Source organism: Balaenoptera acutorostrata, chromosome 15, assembly GCF_949987535.1.
Source record: "Balaenoptera acutorostrata chromosome 15, mBalAcu1.1, whole genome shotgun sequence".
NCBI classification, from domain to species: Eukaryota; Metazoa; Chordata; class Mammalia; order Artiodactyla; family Balaenopteridae; genus Balaenoptera; species Balaenoptera acutorostrata.
This window is the reverse complement of record NC_080078.1, coordinates 22,742,615-22,760,317: the sequence shown is the minus strand read 5'-3', so window position 1 is coordinate 22,760,317 and position 17,703 is coordinate 22,742,615. Positions and strand designations below refer to the sequence as shown.

The 17,703-nt window shown below is 43.1% G+C and overlaps 1 protein-coding gene across 6 annotated transcripts in view; it reads right to left on the bottom strand.

The window, feature by feature from the left end:
- Positions 1 to 407: 407 nt before the first annotated feature.
- DCUN1D3 (defective in cullin neddylation 1 domain containing 3) overlaps positions 408 to 17,703 on the bottom strand; it is a 38,193-nt gene continuing 20,897 nt past the window's right edge. For all 6 annotated transcript variants that reach the window (XM_057528979.1, XM_057528980.1, XM_007189975.2 and 3 more), the window contains 2 exons: positions 6,903 to 7,438; positions 408 to 5,617 (listed from right to left, as the gene is read on the bottom strand). In XM_057528979.1, the coding sequence (XP_057384962.1) occupies positions 5,134 to 5,617; positions 6,903 to 7,333 (915 nt within the window). In that variant the 5' untranslated portion in view covers positions 7,334 to 7,438 and the 3' untranslated portion in view covers positions 408 to 5,133. The remainder of the gene's footprint in view (positions 5,618 to 6,902; positions 7,439 to 17,703) is intronic.

The window sequence follows — 17,703 nt, the reverse complement described above, 5'->3', positions numbered from 1 at the left end:
AAAGGTCACAGAGCAGTAGCACTTGACAGTTTTCATCTTGCCTCCTTTGCCTTAATCACTGCCAACCTAGTAGATGTAGGAGCCAACCATTTAGAACAGTGTTCACTTTTTATTCTTCAAGGGAATTGACGTCAGCTGCTAAGGTAAGACTGTTTAGGTAGTGGCCCTGTGAGGACTCATCTGCTTCTTGCCTACAAGTCCTGGGACTCCAAAAGCCATTAAGCTTGGTGAGTGGGAGGTCAACAATCCATGTTTGTAGCTGGGGATCCTGTACCATCCGGATTATTTTACAAAGCACAGGATTTGCCATCCAGTATGTTGGTGGAAGAGGCTCCTGGTGGGTAAAGCTCACCCCAGAATGAAGTCACTGTTTTTTTTGTTTTTGTTTTTTGCAGAATTGTCAATAGTCAAGTAAACAAATTTATTAAGTCCAACAGCAGGTTACCTTCCAAGTAAAAAAGTGACAATAATGTGTGTAACAAGTTAATAAAAATATTCAAGGAGCCATTTGGAGAGTGCAACAGTGCAGAGAATAAAAATCAAAGTATTGACTTTTGTCAACAAATTTGTACAACTTCAAGAAACAGACACACTGGTCACAAACCAAGAGGAATCCACAAAGGTGGAGGGTCACGTGAGTAGTGGACTCATCACCTCAGCGGGTTAAGGCAGGGTATCTTATTTGTAGGACCAATTTATCCAAGCCCCATTTGCCTATTGCTTCAAATTCCCCCTTTGAAACCTAGAATCATATTCATTAGTGCAACAGGTAAGAGCAATTAATAACAGACTCGGGGGCTGGGACCAGGGTCAGAGGGTAGACACTTCTGCCAGAATAAATGTGTGTTGGGAATAAAACCACAGCAGCTGCTGAATGGCTTCCTTTGGCAATATCCAAGATTTGTGTTGAAAGTTTCTACTAGGGAAGGTGGGTGGTGGAAGAGCAGGCTCAGTTTCCAAGAAGAGAAATAGGGAGGAGGATGTGATGCCCTAGCACCTGAATCAGAAGCAGAATCTGATGGTTACTCAATTTTGTCTTTCAATGAGGAAAAACACCTGCAGATCCTCACTGTAAGGCAGTGCCAGTCAAGGTGAACCTGGATATATGCTATAATTGCGCAAAGGAGTAAACTCTGAAGGGGAAGTGGGTGGGAACCCCTCTATATGAATCAGAAAACAGACTGTGGATTAAGAGGAAGATCAATGTCATGTGTTCTCAAATGAGTCCCAATTAACACTTTAATGACTTAATAGTCCTTTTAGTCCATCTTCTTTAAACAAGATACTGCTGGAGTCCCCCAAGGAAGACCCTGTCAATTACCAAGATGTTCAGGTCATCACTAACCAAACATAAGACAGAAATGGCAAAGTGGGCTACTACGGCAAAACAGCAGCTTTCTTCCAGCCCTTATAATTGTGTAATTGGGTCTACCTTTGGGCTTCACTGCACTGAAGACTTTACTTTAAATGTGGCAAACCAAACACAGTCCTAAATACAGATCTTCTGTTTTGTTTTTTAAACTTATACCAGGTCCTTATCCCAGTAATTTCCTACCGTTGTTTAAATTTGGCATGGTATAGTATACGAGGCCATCGTGTGAACTATGGAGTCCCACACCCTGCAGGCTCCAGCACTGAGGACTGAATTTTGCCACCAGTCCTTGGGAGATTGTACTGTTTAAAAGACCAAAAATAATGTGTGGTTTAATCTTTCTTCCTTTCCAAGAAGGCTAGTTTGTGCCTTCCTTAGGGAAGTTTAATTTTGAAAACACTGCCTTGTACGTTTTCTATTGGATTTCCTTGGGCCTGAGGGCTTGGTTGAAATTTGGATCTTTACCCAGCTCTAGATTTTTTTTCTTATCATCAGAAGGGTAGAAATGGGATCTTGGACCCAACTCACACATGTGAGCACATCTGGCAGGGAGAACCGCTGAGACAACTAGCTGAAGCATAGCAAAGTGTCATTACAGGAGGCAGGGCTAAGAATGATACATTCAAATTTGGCAGGGATAGGGGAAGAGCAGTTCAATGAAGCACACTTCATCTCATACAGCTTTCTAATCAATTGCTAAAGAAATACCACAAGCTCACACACAAAACCACTGCCAAAAATCAAGCAATTTCCCAACATATTCAGTTTGTTGTAGCCACTCTGATATTTGCCTATTTTCAAAATGGCATCCACATCCTGCCCCTCTCCACACCACCACACCACTCTGGTGTCATATTGTTAAAGTGAAGGGTGCACTGGCTTACTTGAGGGGCATGCATTGACCTGTTCAACACAATTACTGCTCACTCATTAAGCAGCAAACCTATCTCTAGGTGAAGAAGAACAGGGACCTTTTATTTCCCACAAGTGCAACTGCAAACCCTACACACACACACTACCTTGGATCCCTTTGCAGAAAACTGCTTTTCATGAGAAAGTTAAGCATTGGCCCAGGCTACTGCAGAAGCTTGAATTCCTTGCATTAAGAACTCAAACCTGGAAGGAAACTCCCTCCCTGACCATTCCCTTTTCAGGCTTCTAATTTGCATTTTTGCAACAAATAGACCATTAAATATATAACCCAAAATAATTTTTTTAATGGTTCTTTTGTTGAGGAATCTGAAGAGCTGAATTAAAACAAACAAAAAAAACACCCATCATAGCACACCTAATGCATGGAATTATGCCTTCTTATAGGCTGGGGAAAGAATCCAGTTCCTCCAGAGTCCTCAGGATATTCAGCATCTACCTCTTTTGTGCCCTTCTCTCCATACACCCTTCTGATCTGAGACAGAAAAAGCCTTACCTGGCTAGGAGCAGCCTGCCTTTACCCTTATTCAACCTCTACCCGATCCAGAATTGGGAAAACTGGGGGTTGCACACTGACTGGATGAAAAGGCAGTCTTGTTAACACCTCAGTCTAGGTGCCCTGACTACAGTTGAGCCACAGAACCTGCTAGGACCTCTAGAAACTCTTTATACAGGGATCTTGTGTCTTAGGCTAGAACAAAGCCAGACATCTGGACTGGGACCCTCGTCAGCTTTCCAGCAGTATTGCCAACCTACTGTGGCTGACTTTAAAGTTCCCCATCCATCCTCTAAGAAGGGGCAACTGTCAGGGTTAGGATTCAAAAAAGAAAATCTAACTTCAAATATGTTCCCTATTGTCAATACCAATTTTAGAAAAACATCGACTGCGGAAACTCCTTAAATCATTTTTGTAAATATGGGAGCCCAGAGCCATAGGCTACTAATAAAGGAACTCAAAATAAGTGATTCCTGCCCAGGCTGAGAAACATATACCTGGGAGGGAGATGGGGGTAAGTTGGGGGAGAAAACTCCAAATGTTTAATAGACAAACTCTTCATTACCTCAAGAGTGTAAATATTTTTTTATTTAAAAGATTCCCTTTTCAATCTGTTCCAAAGTGTTGGAAGCTGAACAGTACAAGTTCCTGCCACCCACCCTTCCAGTACAGTTTTATGAGGACACTTTTTTGTTTTTAATGGAAAAATAACAAGAGGACCCTCTACTGAAATCAGGTAGGACCAGAGTCAGCTCCTGTGTGGCAGTTTGGCCAAAGCTGGCCTTATGGAGCGAGCACGCAGAGGAGTCTGGGGAACTGGGACTCCCTCTTGTGAGGAAAAGGCTGAGAAAATTAATCTTCTCTTTAATGAAAATGGTCCAAATTCTGATTCAAAAGCCTCCATTATGATGTTCCCTGGCACTCTTCTTATACTATATATTGAAGGCTCCCTTTTATAGCCAGTTTTAGCAGGCAAAGAAACAAATATAGATACATATATGTGTATATATATATATTTTATATAGGTAAAATATATACATATCTTATATATGTATATATACATATTTGGGGGTAGGAAAAGGAGAGGTGGGTCATGTAAACCTAAACAGTCATCACATTACCCCAAATGAGCCTGACATTAACAAAGAAGAAAATAAATAACTTCTGGGGGTTAAGTGACAACATGGGTGCAGCAAGAAGGGAAAGGGCACACGTTTTAACTATTAAATACATTTTTATATTTGTTTGGCAGAGTTCAAGCCAGCCCAGGCTTCTGCACTTGCCAGACAAGTAAGCTGATGATACTCAATTTAAAAAAATAATAATAATAATAATTCAAGCAGAGCTCCATACCACAGTTTTCCTTCAAGTCAGTTGGCCGGCAGGCACAGTTTTCTGACCACCAGGAACAGAAACTTTGGCTCCAAGGCAAATGAAAAAAAAAAAGTATTTCCACTTACAACGTGAAAATACAGAAAGTTCATCAAAGAAAGAAAACTATCAAAGTCTACTTCCAGCAAAACTGAGGTAGCACTGCTTTCTCTGCATTCAATGCTTAAGTGGTTCTCAGTACAATGTGTTCTAAAAAAACCGCTCACTTGACTGACAGGTGCAGCATGTTGATGGATAAACTCAACATGAAATGCAATAGGTCAAAGAAGGAATGAGCAAGAAGTGAGGAAAATAAGGGTTTCAGATAAATTAGCTTAAAAGGGGGTTGTCACCAGACTACAAATGCTCTTGGCTGGCCTTGGCTCTCCAAGAGCTTTAAATCGCCTGGGAATTAATGCAATGTGGTTAACAGTTAACACTGCTATTCAACTCTGTGTAAATCTTTAAAAATAATTATTACAACCTAAATTCAACGATGTAAACAGCACTACACACAGTACAGACCTGCCCTGAAAAACAAGAATATGCAAAACTGAGATCTGGCACTGTATCGTTTTGTAATGATAATTCAACCTAACTGTCCCATTCCCCCGCTCCCTGCTCTACACCCTCCCCCACCCCCCAAAAAAATCTAATTTGTGCAAGAAGTGGCAGGCTTATTCTATCTGAAGGCTTCAAAAAAAAAAAAAAGATACACAACATGTAGCCAGGTTCAAATATTTTGGGGGACCCTCCCCCCAAAAAAGAAATAACCAAAATAACCAAAAAGTGAAGAAAGTGCCTAAAACATAATACAGCATTTTAGAGCCCTTTCAGATACAAGGCAGAGAAAGGTGTAAAGTAGAAAATATCCGGATCTTCAGTAATTTCCAGAAAGGTCCAATTCCTTGGTTGGCTGCAGGGCAGCGGGCAGATCCTTGCTGCTGCTCCTGAGACAGAGCCACTAAGTTTGCTCCTCGGGACATAAGCCCTCGGGCCCTGAGCTGAGTGCACCTCTCCCTTCCCCTTCTCTTTTCCTTCGCTCCATTTCCCACTCCACAAAGGTATCAAAGAGACTTGGCCAGGCCTCATCTTCACTGTAGTTGCTGAGGTCAGGGCCAATCACCTGAGTGAAGTTAAGGAACATGTTCCAAGTGTCCCTGGAGATGCCCTTGATCCCCGAGGGGTTCTCTGTTAGGAAGTTTAGCCACTGGTCCAATACTGGAGGATTGTTCTGGGTAAAGACTAGTTTCCACAGGGCAATGGCTATTTCCCGATGCAGTGACCGCTGCCCTTCTTCAGAGTCCAGGCCGAACTGAAATGTAAACCGGTAGAGATCCTTGAATTTATCCTCTTGTTTGGCTTCTGTTAAGAGGCTAGGGAACCGTGCACAGATCCCATCAATGCTGTCTGCACTTATTGCTTTGCAGCCATCAAAAAACTCCTTCCTGCAACAGGAAGGAGGGGGCACAATTAATAATTGTAAACGGTATCATTTACTGAGAGGCAATATAGTATCATAATTAAGAGGGTAGCTGTGAGGCTGTCTGGATTTGAATGCCAACTCCTCCGCTAACTGTAGTCCTATTTCTTCATCTGCCAAATGGTGAGAATACTACCTTACTTCATAGGGTTCTGGTGAGGACTAAACAAGTTAATATGTCAGCTGCTTCTAATAGTGCCTGGCACATGGTAGACAGCTGATAATGGTTCATTCATTCATCTATTCATCTTTCCAAAGCTAAACTCAAAGTCTCCTGCTCCATGCTCTGTTTCCCATTCTGCAACAGTGATTAAGCTGTAGACTCTCCTCCAAGATGGGGAGTCTCTTCCTGTTTTCCTTTTGATTCTCTAGGGGTTGTTTGTTTTTGGAATATTTTTGGTGACTGCCAAGGGAAATTTTTGGAGCCAAAGATTCTGGATGAACCTGGGTAACTCTGCCACCAGAGATCAAAGTTCTGTTATTAAAAAACAAAAATTGAGTATGTATTTTTAACATCTATATAACACTTTTAGTTTACAACATGGTCTCACATTGATCATCTTCTCGGAGATTTCTGCAACTGCTGAAGATAGAACGTCTGAGGTCTGTCGAGTAACCTACCCAGGGACTAAAAATTTTATCGAGGGATTCTCAAAGTCAATTCTTCTTACTTACTTATAACCCAGTGCTCTGGAAACCACACCTTGCAGTGACCCTGCCATGTTGTCTCCCACAAACAACCTCTACAGGGATGCATGACCATGACAATGTACACAACTACTGGTTGATAACTAGGGCCAGCTGTCCTTGTTGGCGCATAGGCTGGCTAAGGGTAATGTGCGGAGAGCTAGAAGGGGCAACTGGCTTCATGCAGTTACTGAAGCACATCCCCAGTGGCACTCACTATACTGGCACTCAATGCCTAACACATGATAGGTGTACAATAAATATCGAGTGAGGAAGTGAGTGAATTGACAAGTACAGGAGTGAAAGAAAAAAGTCAAACAGCAGTGGGGTAGGGCAGCAGCTTGGCAACATGGATTATTCCTCATTTAACTTCAGGCAAGGAGGGTTGCTGCCCAGTTCTTCAGAGGCTGAATAGCTTTAGAGAAATTGGTCAGAAAAAGAAAATAAGATTCACCCAAAACCCTATGAAGCCAACCCAGTTCTATCCTAGCTGGGCACCACTGCTCAATGGTGCTCTCTTTCCTCCTCTGATCACCTGGTGACATGAAGTATTTGTGACTAACCTGGTGAATTTGCACATGGTAGCAGCCTGGAACTTCCAAGCCAAGAGCAGCACTCGAAATTCCGTGGGGTCCACACATAGGTCATTGCAAAAGCGCTCCATGCCTTCCTCCAAAATTGCATCCTCCCGCTCATCCTTATAGCGCCTGAACAGTTCTTCCAACCTCTGCAAGGAAGACTCCTCGGCATTTGACCTGGGCTCCCTCCCAGCATCTCCTGAGGATGTTGGCAGCTGGCAGGTCTCAGTAGCAGCCTCTGCCTTCTTGGTCCCATTGACAAGGATATCCCCACCTGGCTTGCCACAGGCTGGCAGCTGTTCCTCACGGTGGCCTGCACCCCGCCTCCCGTGTGACTTGCTGCTGGGGTCACGGTCTCCATTCTTGCTACCCAGAGTTGATGAGGGATTCTTGCACTTGGTGACACACTGGCCCATGATGCTGGTGGCCTGGCCTCTAGAGTGGCCCCCTCTGGATTGGATGCCCTTGTTGCCACTGGCCCACTTGCCTCAACATGCCATCAGCCAGAGGAGCCAGCCAACCTGGAAGGAAATTAGAAAGCAATCACTGCTGGACAGGGAGACAGAGTATGCAAGCTTCCCTCCAGGGACTGCACACTGGAACACCACTCTGTTTCAATGAGCTAACCATGAACCAGGGGAAATTCCCCAAGTTCATCATCACCTCCCTCGCAAGCCCATACCTTCACCTTGGAAATGCAGTGGTTAGAGCACATATGGAGAACCAATAAGGAAAATTCCTAAAATTCTTAAGGTAACATAGATCACAAAGAAGTTGATTCATGTGCAGAATGCATCAAGGAAGACTATGGTTCTGCCAGAAATATTCCAAAGGAAATTTGTCTTGCCAACTTGCCGTCACATAAGAAAGTTATTTGGACCTGTATAAACCCATAAGGTACAAATAAAAGGTTCATCTTCTAGTCTCTAATGTCAAAATTCTCAGATGTTCTTTTTAAGTAGGATGAGTAGGAAGAAGGGGTAGCCACATCCAAAACAACTATATAGTTTCATAATGGCCTAAAGATGAGATAAAGAATTTGCAGAGTCAAGACTAACGGCAGAGTCCTAGCCAAATAACAAAGTAAAATTTGTCTTGATTTCTTCAAATTCCTTTCTGGGACCCACCCGCACAGTAAGTGAAATGCCCTTTCTCCACCCTTCCTCTATCCACCTATGGGAGCCATCCACCAAGACTGTTCTCCACGCCAAGGGTCCCAATCGCTGAGCTTCTTTTCTAACCCCCATCCCCGCCCCCAGCAAGGTGGTATGTAGAGGAAAGTCAAGTTCACACTAAATGTGAATGTCCTGTAGGGCCTGCAGGCTTAGTCTTCCAAGATAGCGTCTCCATTTTAAAAGAAGGGCTGATTTACCCAAATACAGTCTCTAAATGATAGAATAACTGCTAGATGAAAAAGAAAAGTCTGCACTGATACATAACAAACATCACAGTGGTTTATTTATTAAGTAACGAAAAAGTGGTTTTTAAAGAATTGCTAGAAATTTCTGGGCCAGGGATGAGGTGATTTCTCTGAAGACTCTATCTACTCACTCTTATTCTTACCTTCAACTAGTCCGCTAGAAGATCCATCTAAAATTTAGTACTTATAAAAGTTTGCTACCTGCTATAATAACTGCAGCCTCTGAAATTATAATGTTGATAGAAATTTAGACCAAGAACCAGAAGTATAGTCGGGAAAGCAGACCAAATCAATGTCAGTCCCATGCCTCTCCAGCTCTAGGGTCAGGGACCTCCACAATCCAAATTCAAAGCTCTAAGGAGACTGGCAGTGGGGCAGAAGGGTGCTTTTAATGGAAGGCTGGAGCTTTAAACTTTACCTAAAGAACTTTAGCTTCCTCCAAATAGTGCTTGGATAAATTCAGAGTTATCTTCAAAAGGAATTCTAAGGGTATGTTCTGAGCGTACAAGTTTAAAATGAAGACCAGAATCATTCCTGTAGTTACTGGAATCACTCTGTATTGGGGTGTGTCCCATTGTCCACCTTCAAAGAGAATACATGACAGACGTGATTATACACGCCCTTAAAAAAAGACTCGCAGTTCCACTTAGGTTTCAAAAACACGCTGAAACCCTTAGAAGGGTTTTGGTGTGGAAAATGACAGACCCAAGTAAGTTTTTTAAAGCCTTTTTATGCTTTTAGAATATAGCTAGTAAGCCATAAGCACAACTTGTTACAATTTTAAAAGGTAAGGGGTTAATTCTTAGAAGACCAGCATACAAGGGAAGCAACTGTTGTTCAAGCTGAATTATCTCAAAACAAGCAGGACTATACCATGTGGAGGGTCTGGTTTCCAGATTTGTGTTTCTAAAGACTAAAATGCTGAAAGAAACAAAAGGCCCAAACTTACACAAATCCCACATGCTCACAGACTGGCAACTCTAATTCCCAGGCACGCTGACTCACCAGGGTTTGCTGCTCAGCTCGTGCTGCTGAGGGAAGCCCAGGTACCTGGCAGGATAAGAGGATTTCCTGGTTTCCTACTGACCCACCTATCCCAGGCTACTCACCCCTGCCCCACTGGACAGATGCTGCATTATATCAGCTTCCTCCAAATCCTGGCGCCAAGGCCTTCACATAGGGACAGAACAGATGGGCCTCCCAAGAGGCCCTAATCCATTTACCCAACCAGCCCTCCACATGAGAGCATCTTTGATGACCTGGCACAGCAGTACCAGCTGAAACCTGAAGGCATTTTACATGCCCAGCAGATGAAAAAAAGGAGGGGGAAATCAATTTAGACAGATGATCAATCAGCAAGTGCTAGAAGGCTGGATCCCTTCCTTCCATTCTGGTCCTTTTCTTTGAAGCAAGTTGTGGTCTCAAGCCAGAAAAAAGTATTTTCAGATATGATGGTAAGTGTGGCCCCCTGATTACTCAATGAGCTCCCTTCTTTTGTGTCTCCTCTTTCTTTGGGAAAATAGTTCTGTACCCAGAGATTTCTCAGGCTCAATCATGGTGCTCAGCCGTGTGTCCCAGGGTGGCAGCACTTCAAGTGTTTTAAAGTTGAAAGTTTCCCTGGACCCACTAGCTGTTGGCTAATAGCTAATAATAGTAGTTATCAATTACTGAGCGCTTGATACCATGCCAGGCACTATGTTAAGCACTTTATGGACAATAACACTCATATATCCTCACCACAACCCCATTTAAAGACAGGGAAGCTGAGGCACAAAGAAAATTACCCAAGATCACAAGCAGAACCTGGTATGTCTGGCTTGAGAAACCATGACCTTTCACCACTAGGCTGGACTGCTGAGCCCACCTACATCAGATCACCTCGGGAAAGCCCACCAATGGATGGGTCCCAAGCTCAGGAGTGTCACCACACCAATCACAGAGCAGCAAGTTTTACAATTAGCCACTGGAAAAAAAAAACCATGGTCTGTGCCCTGTGCTAAGAAGGGTGTCCTAGCCACTGCCCTCTCCCAGGCAAGCATTACGACCGTGATGCAGGCAGGCAAGATGCCGTTAGGTTCAGTCTCACTAGAGGCGGGGACTAGAATTAGTCCAAAGTTCTTAAACCTGTGATGTTTCAGCCCACCAGCATGGTTAAAAGCTTCAGCTCTTAAAGTCCAACTCTGCCACCAGATGTTTGACCCTGATCAAAACCTGTATTTCTTCAACCTGCAAAATGGTATCTACTTCAAAGAGCAGTTGTAAGGATTCAGTCAGGAAACGCAGATAAAGGGTATCTGGCACACACTGTCCTCCACACAGAAAACACTTGATATGACAGCCATTATTAACAGCCGAGTAGTATCTGATTAGCCTGATGGAAGCCCCAGCTTGTCCCATCTGAACAATGGGCTCCAGGCTTTGGCTTCCCCAGGCCCAGACAGGACGCCTACCCTTGCCTTGAGTCATGCAGTTGGGTCTTGCTCAAAAACAGTCTCTTGAACTACAGCACTGACCCTGCTCAAATGCACCACTGGTCAGAAATACCTGGGGGAATCAGATCCTCCATAGGCTAAGACTTGTGAATGATGCTGAATAAAATCAAGCTGGGTATTTGCTGTGCGCTATGGATACTCTGAATTGCTGGTCACTCCCTGTCCCTAACCTGGGACAACCTTCCAGCCAGTTCCAGATTCCATTCCCTTTCCACTAGGTTCCAGCTCTGTAGATCTGCAAAAGACAGGATTTCTTACTTGCTACTTATTTATACTCATTTATACTTCCCAGTGGTCCTCCTGCCACCTCTCTGAAGTGGATAGCCTCAGCACAAGCTGGGCACCCCAGAGCCAAATTTCACTAACAGAGCATCATTATTAATGAATACCACTTTGTATTTGTTAGTACATTATAACAGCTACATATAAATGTAGCTCTATGAAATAATTACCCCCATTTCATAGGAAGAGAAATGGAGGTACACGGAGGTCAACGAGCTATCTAGGAAGGGAGAAACTGGAGCAGAGTAATTAAGAGGAAGAGCTCTGGGAGCAGACAAACCTGGATCTGAATCATGGTGATGGACCAACTTGTGACCATCAGCATGTAACTTTAATGGGACAGTTGTACCTCATGGTCTGGTGGATAGAGTAAATGAGATAACCCATGTAAAATCCTCTGCCCAATACCTGGCTCATAAAAAGTATTCAGTAAGTGTTAGCCTTTATTACAGTTGTTATTATCACAAAGTTGGTGACAGAATCAAGCCTCCCTTCTAGAACAGTGCTCTTGTCAGCAGCCAGGCCAGGTCTCCTGGGGCAGTTCAGGTATGCTGACGCCCCAAATGCCCACAGCAGCTTTCCTGTTCTTGCAGTAAGTGATTCTGCTCTCCTGTTTCAGCTAAAGTGGCATAAATGAGTGAAATGGAATAAGAGACAAGGAGGGGTGGGAAGAAAGGAAAGGTAGGAAGAAGAATAAAGGGGGCAAAGAAGCCACAAACCAGGAAACCTACTTCTATGCACAGCTTTGGGGGTTTACTTGAAAGACAGTAACTGCTCAGTTTATGCTGGACTAAGATCAGCCTCCAGCTTTTCTCCTTCAATCTCAGCTCTGACTTCGCCTCTCTCCCTCACTCCTTCTCTGCATCAGCTTCCAGCCTCCGTCCTCCCTGTGCCAGCCCCAGCTGCTGTTCCTGGGGATGGGCTTGGCTGCCTGCCTGGCCCCAGGCCTGGCGCTGGCACTGCTGGGCCGAGGGCAATCCCAGAGGTCGTGGTCCCAGTGGATGCTCTGGCTCCAGAGAGCCAGAGAAGAAGAGATCAGGAAACTGTTTCTCTTAGGCAGTTCCATGAAGTGACAATCAGGCAAGTCCCTGTCTTCTAGGACTTACTATCTACCTCTGAAACAGAATCACCTCTTATGGAACAGAAGGACCATGAAGGGCTAAACCACACAAAGACAAATGGAGACAGGAAAGGAGAGCAGAGTGTGGACCAGTGTTATGGAAAGAAAGGTGGAGGGACTGATGAAGAGAAACTGGTATTTGTGGGACATGGGGCTATATGCTTCATATACATCACCTTCAAACCTCACAACAACCTAGGTTGTCAGAGCCCTTACAGATTAGGAAACTGAGGTTTCTTAACCACTTAGCAGTGGGACTAGGAAATAAAACCAGTCTGTCAAGACTCCAAAATCAACTCAATGGGAAAGTTTCACAGAGAATATGAGTCTTGTTCTGGTCCTTCAATGACTGGAAGCGTAAAGTGGAAAGGAAGGAGGCAAAGGACCAATCTGCTTGGTCCAAGTTGAGACAGGATTTTAAAATGTTTATTAATAGCAATACCTTTTAAGTTACATGTATGTATTGAGGAGACTGACATAAATTATCACATTTAACCCACTACAATTCTATGAGGAAGATAATATAAACTTCACTTTACAGAGGGGGAAACTGAACAGAGTTTAAGGGATTTGGCCTGAGGTCATACAGGAAAAGGGATTCAAATCCAGGCAGTGTGATTCTAAACTCACCATTCTACATCACTGGCCTCACTACTTACTGTTCTTTGCTATGATGTATGCCAGGATATATCCTTCCCCTAAGGAGATGCTGATGGCCCAAGAAGAAAAGATACATTATCAACACCTGATTGTACTCCAGAGGTACTGAGTCAACAGGAACAGAGTAAACTCCCAGGAAGCCTTCAGTTCTGGTCTGGGATCTCCGTAAGCAATGTGTGCCCTTGAACAAGTCTCTTAACCTCTCTGAGTTTGTGTTCCCATGATTAAAATCCTTCCAAGTCTAATATTCTGGGACTACCTTCACATTTTGGTATCCAGAGAGGCTGAAGTTCTAGATTTGCAAGCCTTCTCAGGACAGGCATTTTGCCTCCACAGTGAACAGCTCTCATACTTCTTGCCCAAGCCTGTTAGAGCCAAGGGAAAATGAGAAGTCCAAAAAGACAGAGAAAGCAGAGCTACTCCAATCTGAACAAGACGTGAAAGATTACACTGTCTTTGCAGGCTTCCCTGTCCTAATCATCTTAGTTTGAACTCTGCAGGGTCAGGAATAGGCCCTGACATACGGAAAATAGAGCAAGCTGGCTCACTGTTATAGCTGGCTGGGAGCTAAAAAACAGGGGGCAAAGGCTGGCACCAAAATCCAGTGTCAGCAAAGCACTTGAGATCTACTCTGATGACTTCCTTGAGAGAAGGAACTGATCCAATCCACTCCTCCCATTCTGTTCCCATCTAGAGTCTGTTCAGAAGCAAGAAGCCACTGATGAATGTTGGTGCAATAAGCACCAAGCAATAAGAAACCCATCTTTCCAACTTCCATCCAAACAGTTTGTATAGCTAGTTGGGTGCATGATTTTACTTCTTACTATATATGCCAGACACCCAGCTGCCAGGGGCTGAAGCAGCTGTACTGGCAGAAACTATCCCCCTAGGGAGTCTCAAAGCAAGACCACAAGAGCCTCTTGATCCCAACTGGCAGCTGCAGATGCTGAATGACCTGAGAAAAAGTTGGGAAATGGGTGGTGTCCATTTATAAACTACTTCCTAGAAAGTAAACTTGCAAAAATAACAAGGAGGAAAGACTGAGGGAGTACTTTAAAATGCAAAGTCTTCTGCTTACTGTCATTTGGAACTCGGGACTTACAAGAGCACCTTTGGAGATTAGGTCTTACCTAGAGCTACTTGGGAGGAAAAGCTGTTTCCTCTGCCAAAGCAAATGAGACGCGTCTGCTATTTTCATGCTTTTAAAAGACTTTCTGTCCTAAAATGTACTGCAAGCAGCAAGCTAAAACAGCAGTTCCAGTTAGGGATGGGTAGGAACACAAGACTTTCTACATCAACCAATCTCAAAAGTGCGGAAAGAGGGATGGAGGAAAAGAGGGAGGGAGGAAAGGTAAAATTTTTAAAAAAGAAAATAAACCAATTGGTTATATTTCTGTAAAATAATCTTAGGTCACAGGACTAAGACCAGTCAGCTTTGTACAAAAGAATTTTTCTTTTCTTTTTAAAGGGTTCTTACATTCCTTACCTTGCATACTTCAGATATACTAAGGATATATATACAACTGAGGTCTGAGGACTGAAGTCAGTGTGGGCTGGCCAGAACAAATACTACTTGCCAAATACAACCAAGCCAACACACACGTATACTATAAAGTTTCCAAATACCAAAGAATCAAGCATTTTTGGTCTCTGGGTTCCAGAGCTGCTACATGTTTAATCCCACATGACTCAAAACAACCAAAAAAGAGCTGAATTATTCTACTGACCCACACTTGGAATATTTTTGCTGTCACTATTGATCTGGACAAGTCAGACTGTCCACTTATTTGCAAAGTATGCATCATTAACGGGCACCAGATTTCTAGGTTGGCCACTCTTTTTGTTTCTGCACCAGCTTTTTCATTAACTAACTTTCCCTGTTTAAAACCAGAGGGCTGTCTTGGATTTGTGCTCTGTGGTACCATAATAAAAATGGCATGCCTGCTATATGCTATACTCTTTATCTCTGGTTTTAGCTTGGACCTTATCTTCAGGATACAGCCTCATTAGGCCATACTGAAGGTAAAATCACTGGTTAGGCACCACTTCTCTGCTTCCAATTAGCATATGGATACCAGCCACCCTGGAGGTCTACCAGATTGTAGATAATTAGTCCTCAAACACCCAATTACCACATCAACTGTTCACTTTTCAGTCACCTGAGGAATTCAGTAGTCAATAACTGACTGAAAAATAGTTAACTGGAGTTGAGATTTGGTCTTTGCATCTAAGTAAAAGAAAGGCAAGAAAGGAAACTATGAAATGAGTCAAAAGATGAGAAAGGAACCCAATATAAAGATGATAGGGCTTCCCTGGTGGCGCAGCGGTTGAGAGTCCGCCTGCCGATGCAGGGAACACGGGTTCGAGCCCTGGTCTGGGAGGATCCCACATGCCGCGGAGCAACTGGGCCCGTGAGCCACAGCGACTGAGCCTGCGCGTGTGGAGCCTCTGCTCCGCAACAGGAGAGGCCGCGATAGTGAGAGGCCCACGCACCGCGATGAGGAGTGGCCCTCTCTCGCCGCAGCCGGAGAAGGCCCTCGCGCAGAGACGAAGACCCAACACAGCCAAAAAAAAAAAAAAAAAAAAAAAAAGATGATAAATGAGTGCATGCAGACGTCTTAGAGGGGCACCTGAATGACCACAAATGTACAGATGTGGTTTCTAGAGCCACATTTCTTCTAAATAGATCTCAGGTTCAGCACATGGTAACTAATGTGATGTTTGCTAATTCTTTAAAAAAAAAAAAAATCCAAATTCATTAAGGCCACATTTATCAGTTTTTTCCTAGAGGCCCATGATGGAAGCTGACTGCTAATGCACAGTAGATGGGAAGAGGAAGAGGGACAGAAAAAAGATCTGTATAATAAAAGAATATCTGTTTTCAACCACATCAGTAAGCTGGTCAGAGAACTAAGGCCACTAAGACTTTCTTACCCACTGCCAAATTCAAAAGCATTACATAGTTATTCTGTAAAGTTTAGAAAATACGAAGAAGCATAAAGAGAAAAAAGTCCCCCAGTATCCCACCACCTACAATTAATATTTTGGAGTACATCCTTTCAGTGTTTTATATAAGCACATGTGGATGGCACACCTAAGTAACACATGCATGTTCATACTACACACATTGAACTTTTAAACAAAACTGGGTTGTATTGTACATTCTATTTTGCAAATTTTTCCATTGAATACTTTTTCATATAAATCTTCTCTCATCAAATGCTTTTAAAAGAGCAGCATTCAATGGCAGTACTGGTATCACCACTGACACACCAGCTACTTCACATAACACATAAACTATTTATAGCCTACTACTCAATCTGTCAAAAATTTGGTGCTGCACTGCAGAGGGGTTACAGAAAGGTTGAGACTCTCTGTTAAAACAGATTTAATAGCCAGATAGGTCTTTCATTGATAATTTGTCAATTTAAAATAAACTCTCATTGTTGGACATTTAGTTTGCTTCCAATAGCTCACTATTATAAACAATATTGGGATAATAAGCAGAATAGCAGCTAAAATTCAGCACATTTATAATTATTTCCTGAGAATAAATTCCTAGAAGTGGAACAACAGATCAAAGACTGTGCAAAAAAATATTATATATATAATATTCAATGTGAATTCAAAAAAAGTAGTGTCAACTTATATAATGGGAGTGTACTGGGAGTATCTACATCATCTTGTAATATGTGTCAACTAATTCAATTTCTTAAAAAAAAAGCCAAAAAAAACACCTTACCAAAAGCACTTTAAGACATATTTAAGGAAAAATATCAAACCGCCAAAGGAGGATGGAAAACAAGAGAGAGACCATTTGCTTCATTGTAAATCACATCAAAAGACTGACAAATCCAACAATTTTGGCTCCAAGGATTTCAAGACAGTGTTGTTAAATGATGGGGGTGGGGTACGGTGTGGGGGACAGGAAGAGATTAATCATAAGGGTATGTTTCAATTATATCTACATTTCCCCAATTTATTCTTTCAAAAGAAACTGAACCTTCCCCTATGTCCCATACACACACAAAAAAGATAATGCCCATCCTAAGGTCTAATGAGGTCCCCTTATCATAGGTTTAGCGTTTGGGGTAGAAGGGTCTGACCCATGGACTTGAAACTGAGTGAATCACATGCCCAGGGAGCAAGAGCCTCGTTCAAAATGGAACTGTGGCACCCTTGAGACGGTTAATAGGCTGGATTTAGACCACAGACTTATTATATGGCTTTCTAGCTTCAGATTGGACCAAAGGATATTATCGCTTACAGCAGAGACTTGTCTGCTCCCCCAGTCTCCAGGCTCTTCATCAGGTGGCCACCAATTTTCACTAGAAGATTCCTCTCCCTCACTCTTGGTCATGTAAGTTGGGTGGGGCTCATAATGGACCATGTGACTCAAGCCCACCAAAGCATCCTATGCCCTTGGCTTCGATGACTGGGCCAGGAATATGCAGGTAACCTAAGTCAGACAAAGTGAATCTTAGCACCGAAAGCAAAGGAGGTTGGAGCTGCTTTGGTCATCTTACCAGAAAGAGCACCAGGGAAAATAATAATGCCCATCCAAGGGTCACTGTGAGAGTTAAACTGTCCCTTCTTATCAGATGGGTCTCAACTCAAATGCATGTAAGACACCAGAATAAAATCACTACCAAGAGACAAAGAGTAAATCAGTTTTGAAGGCATTATTTGCACCCAGAATCCAACTGTACCTAAGTCAGATCAAAGCCTGAACTTCACAGTTTTATGAGCCAATTAATTCTCCTTTTTCGTAAGCCAGAAGTCAGGTTTTCTGTCACAACAGAAAGAGTCCCT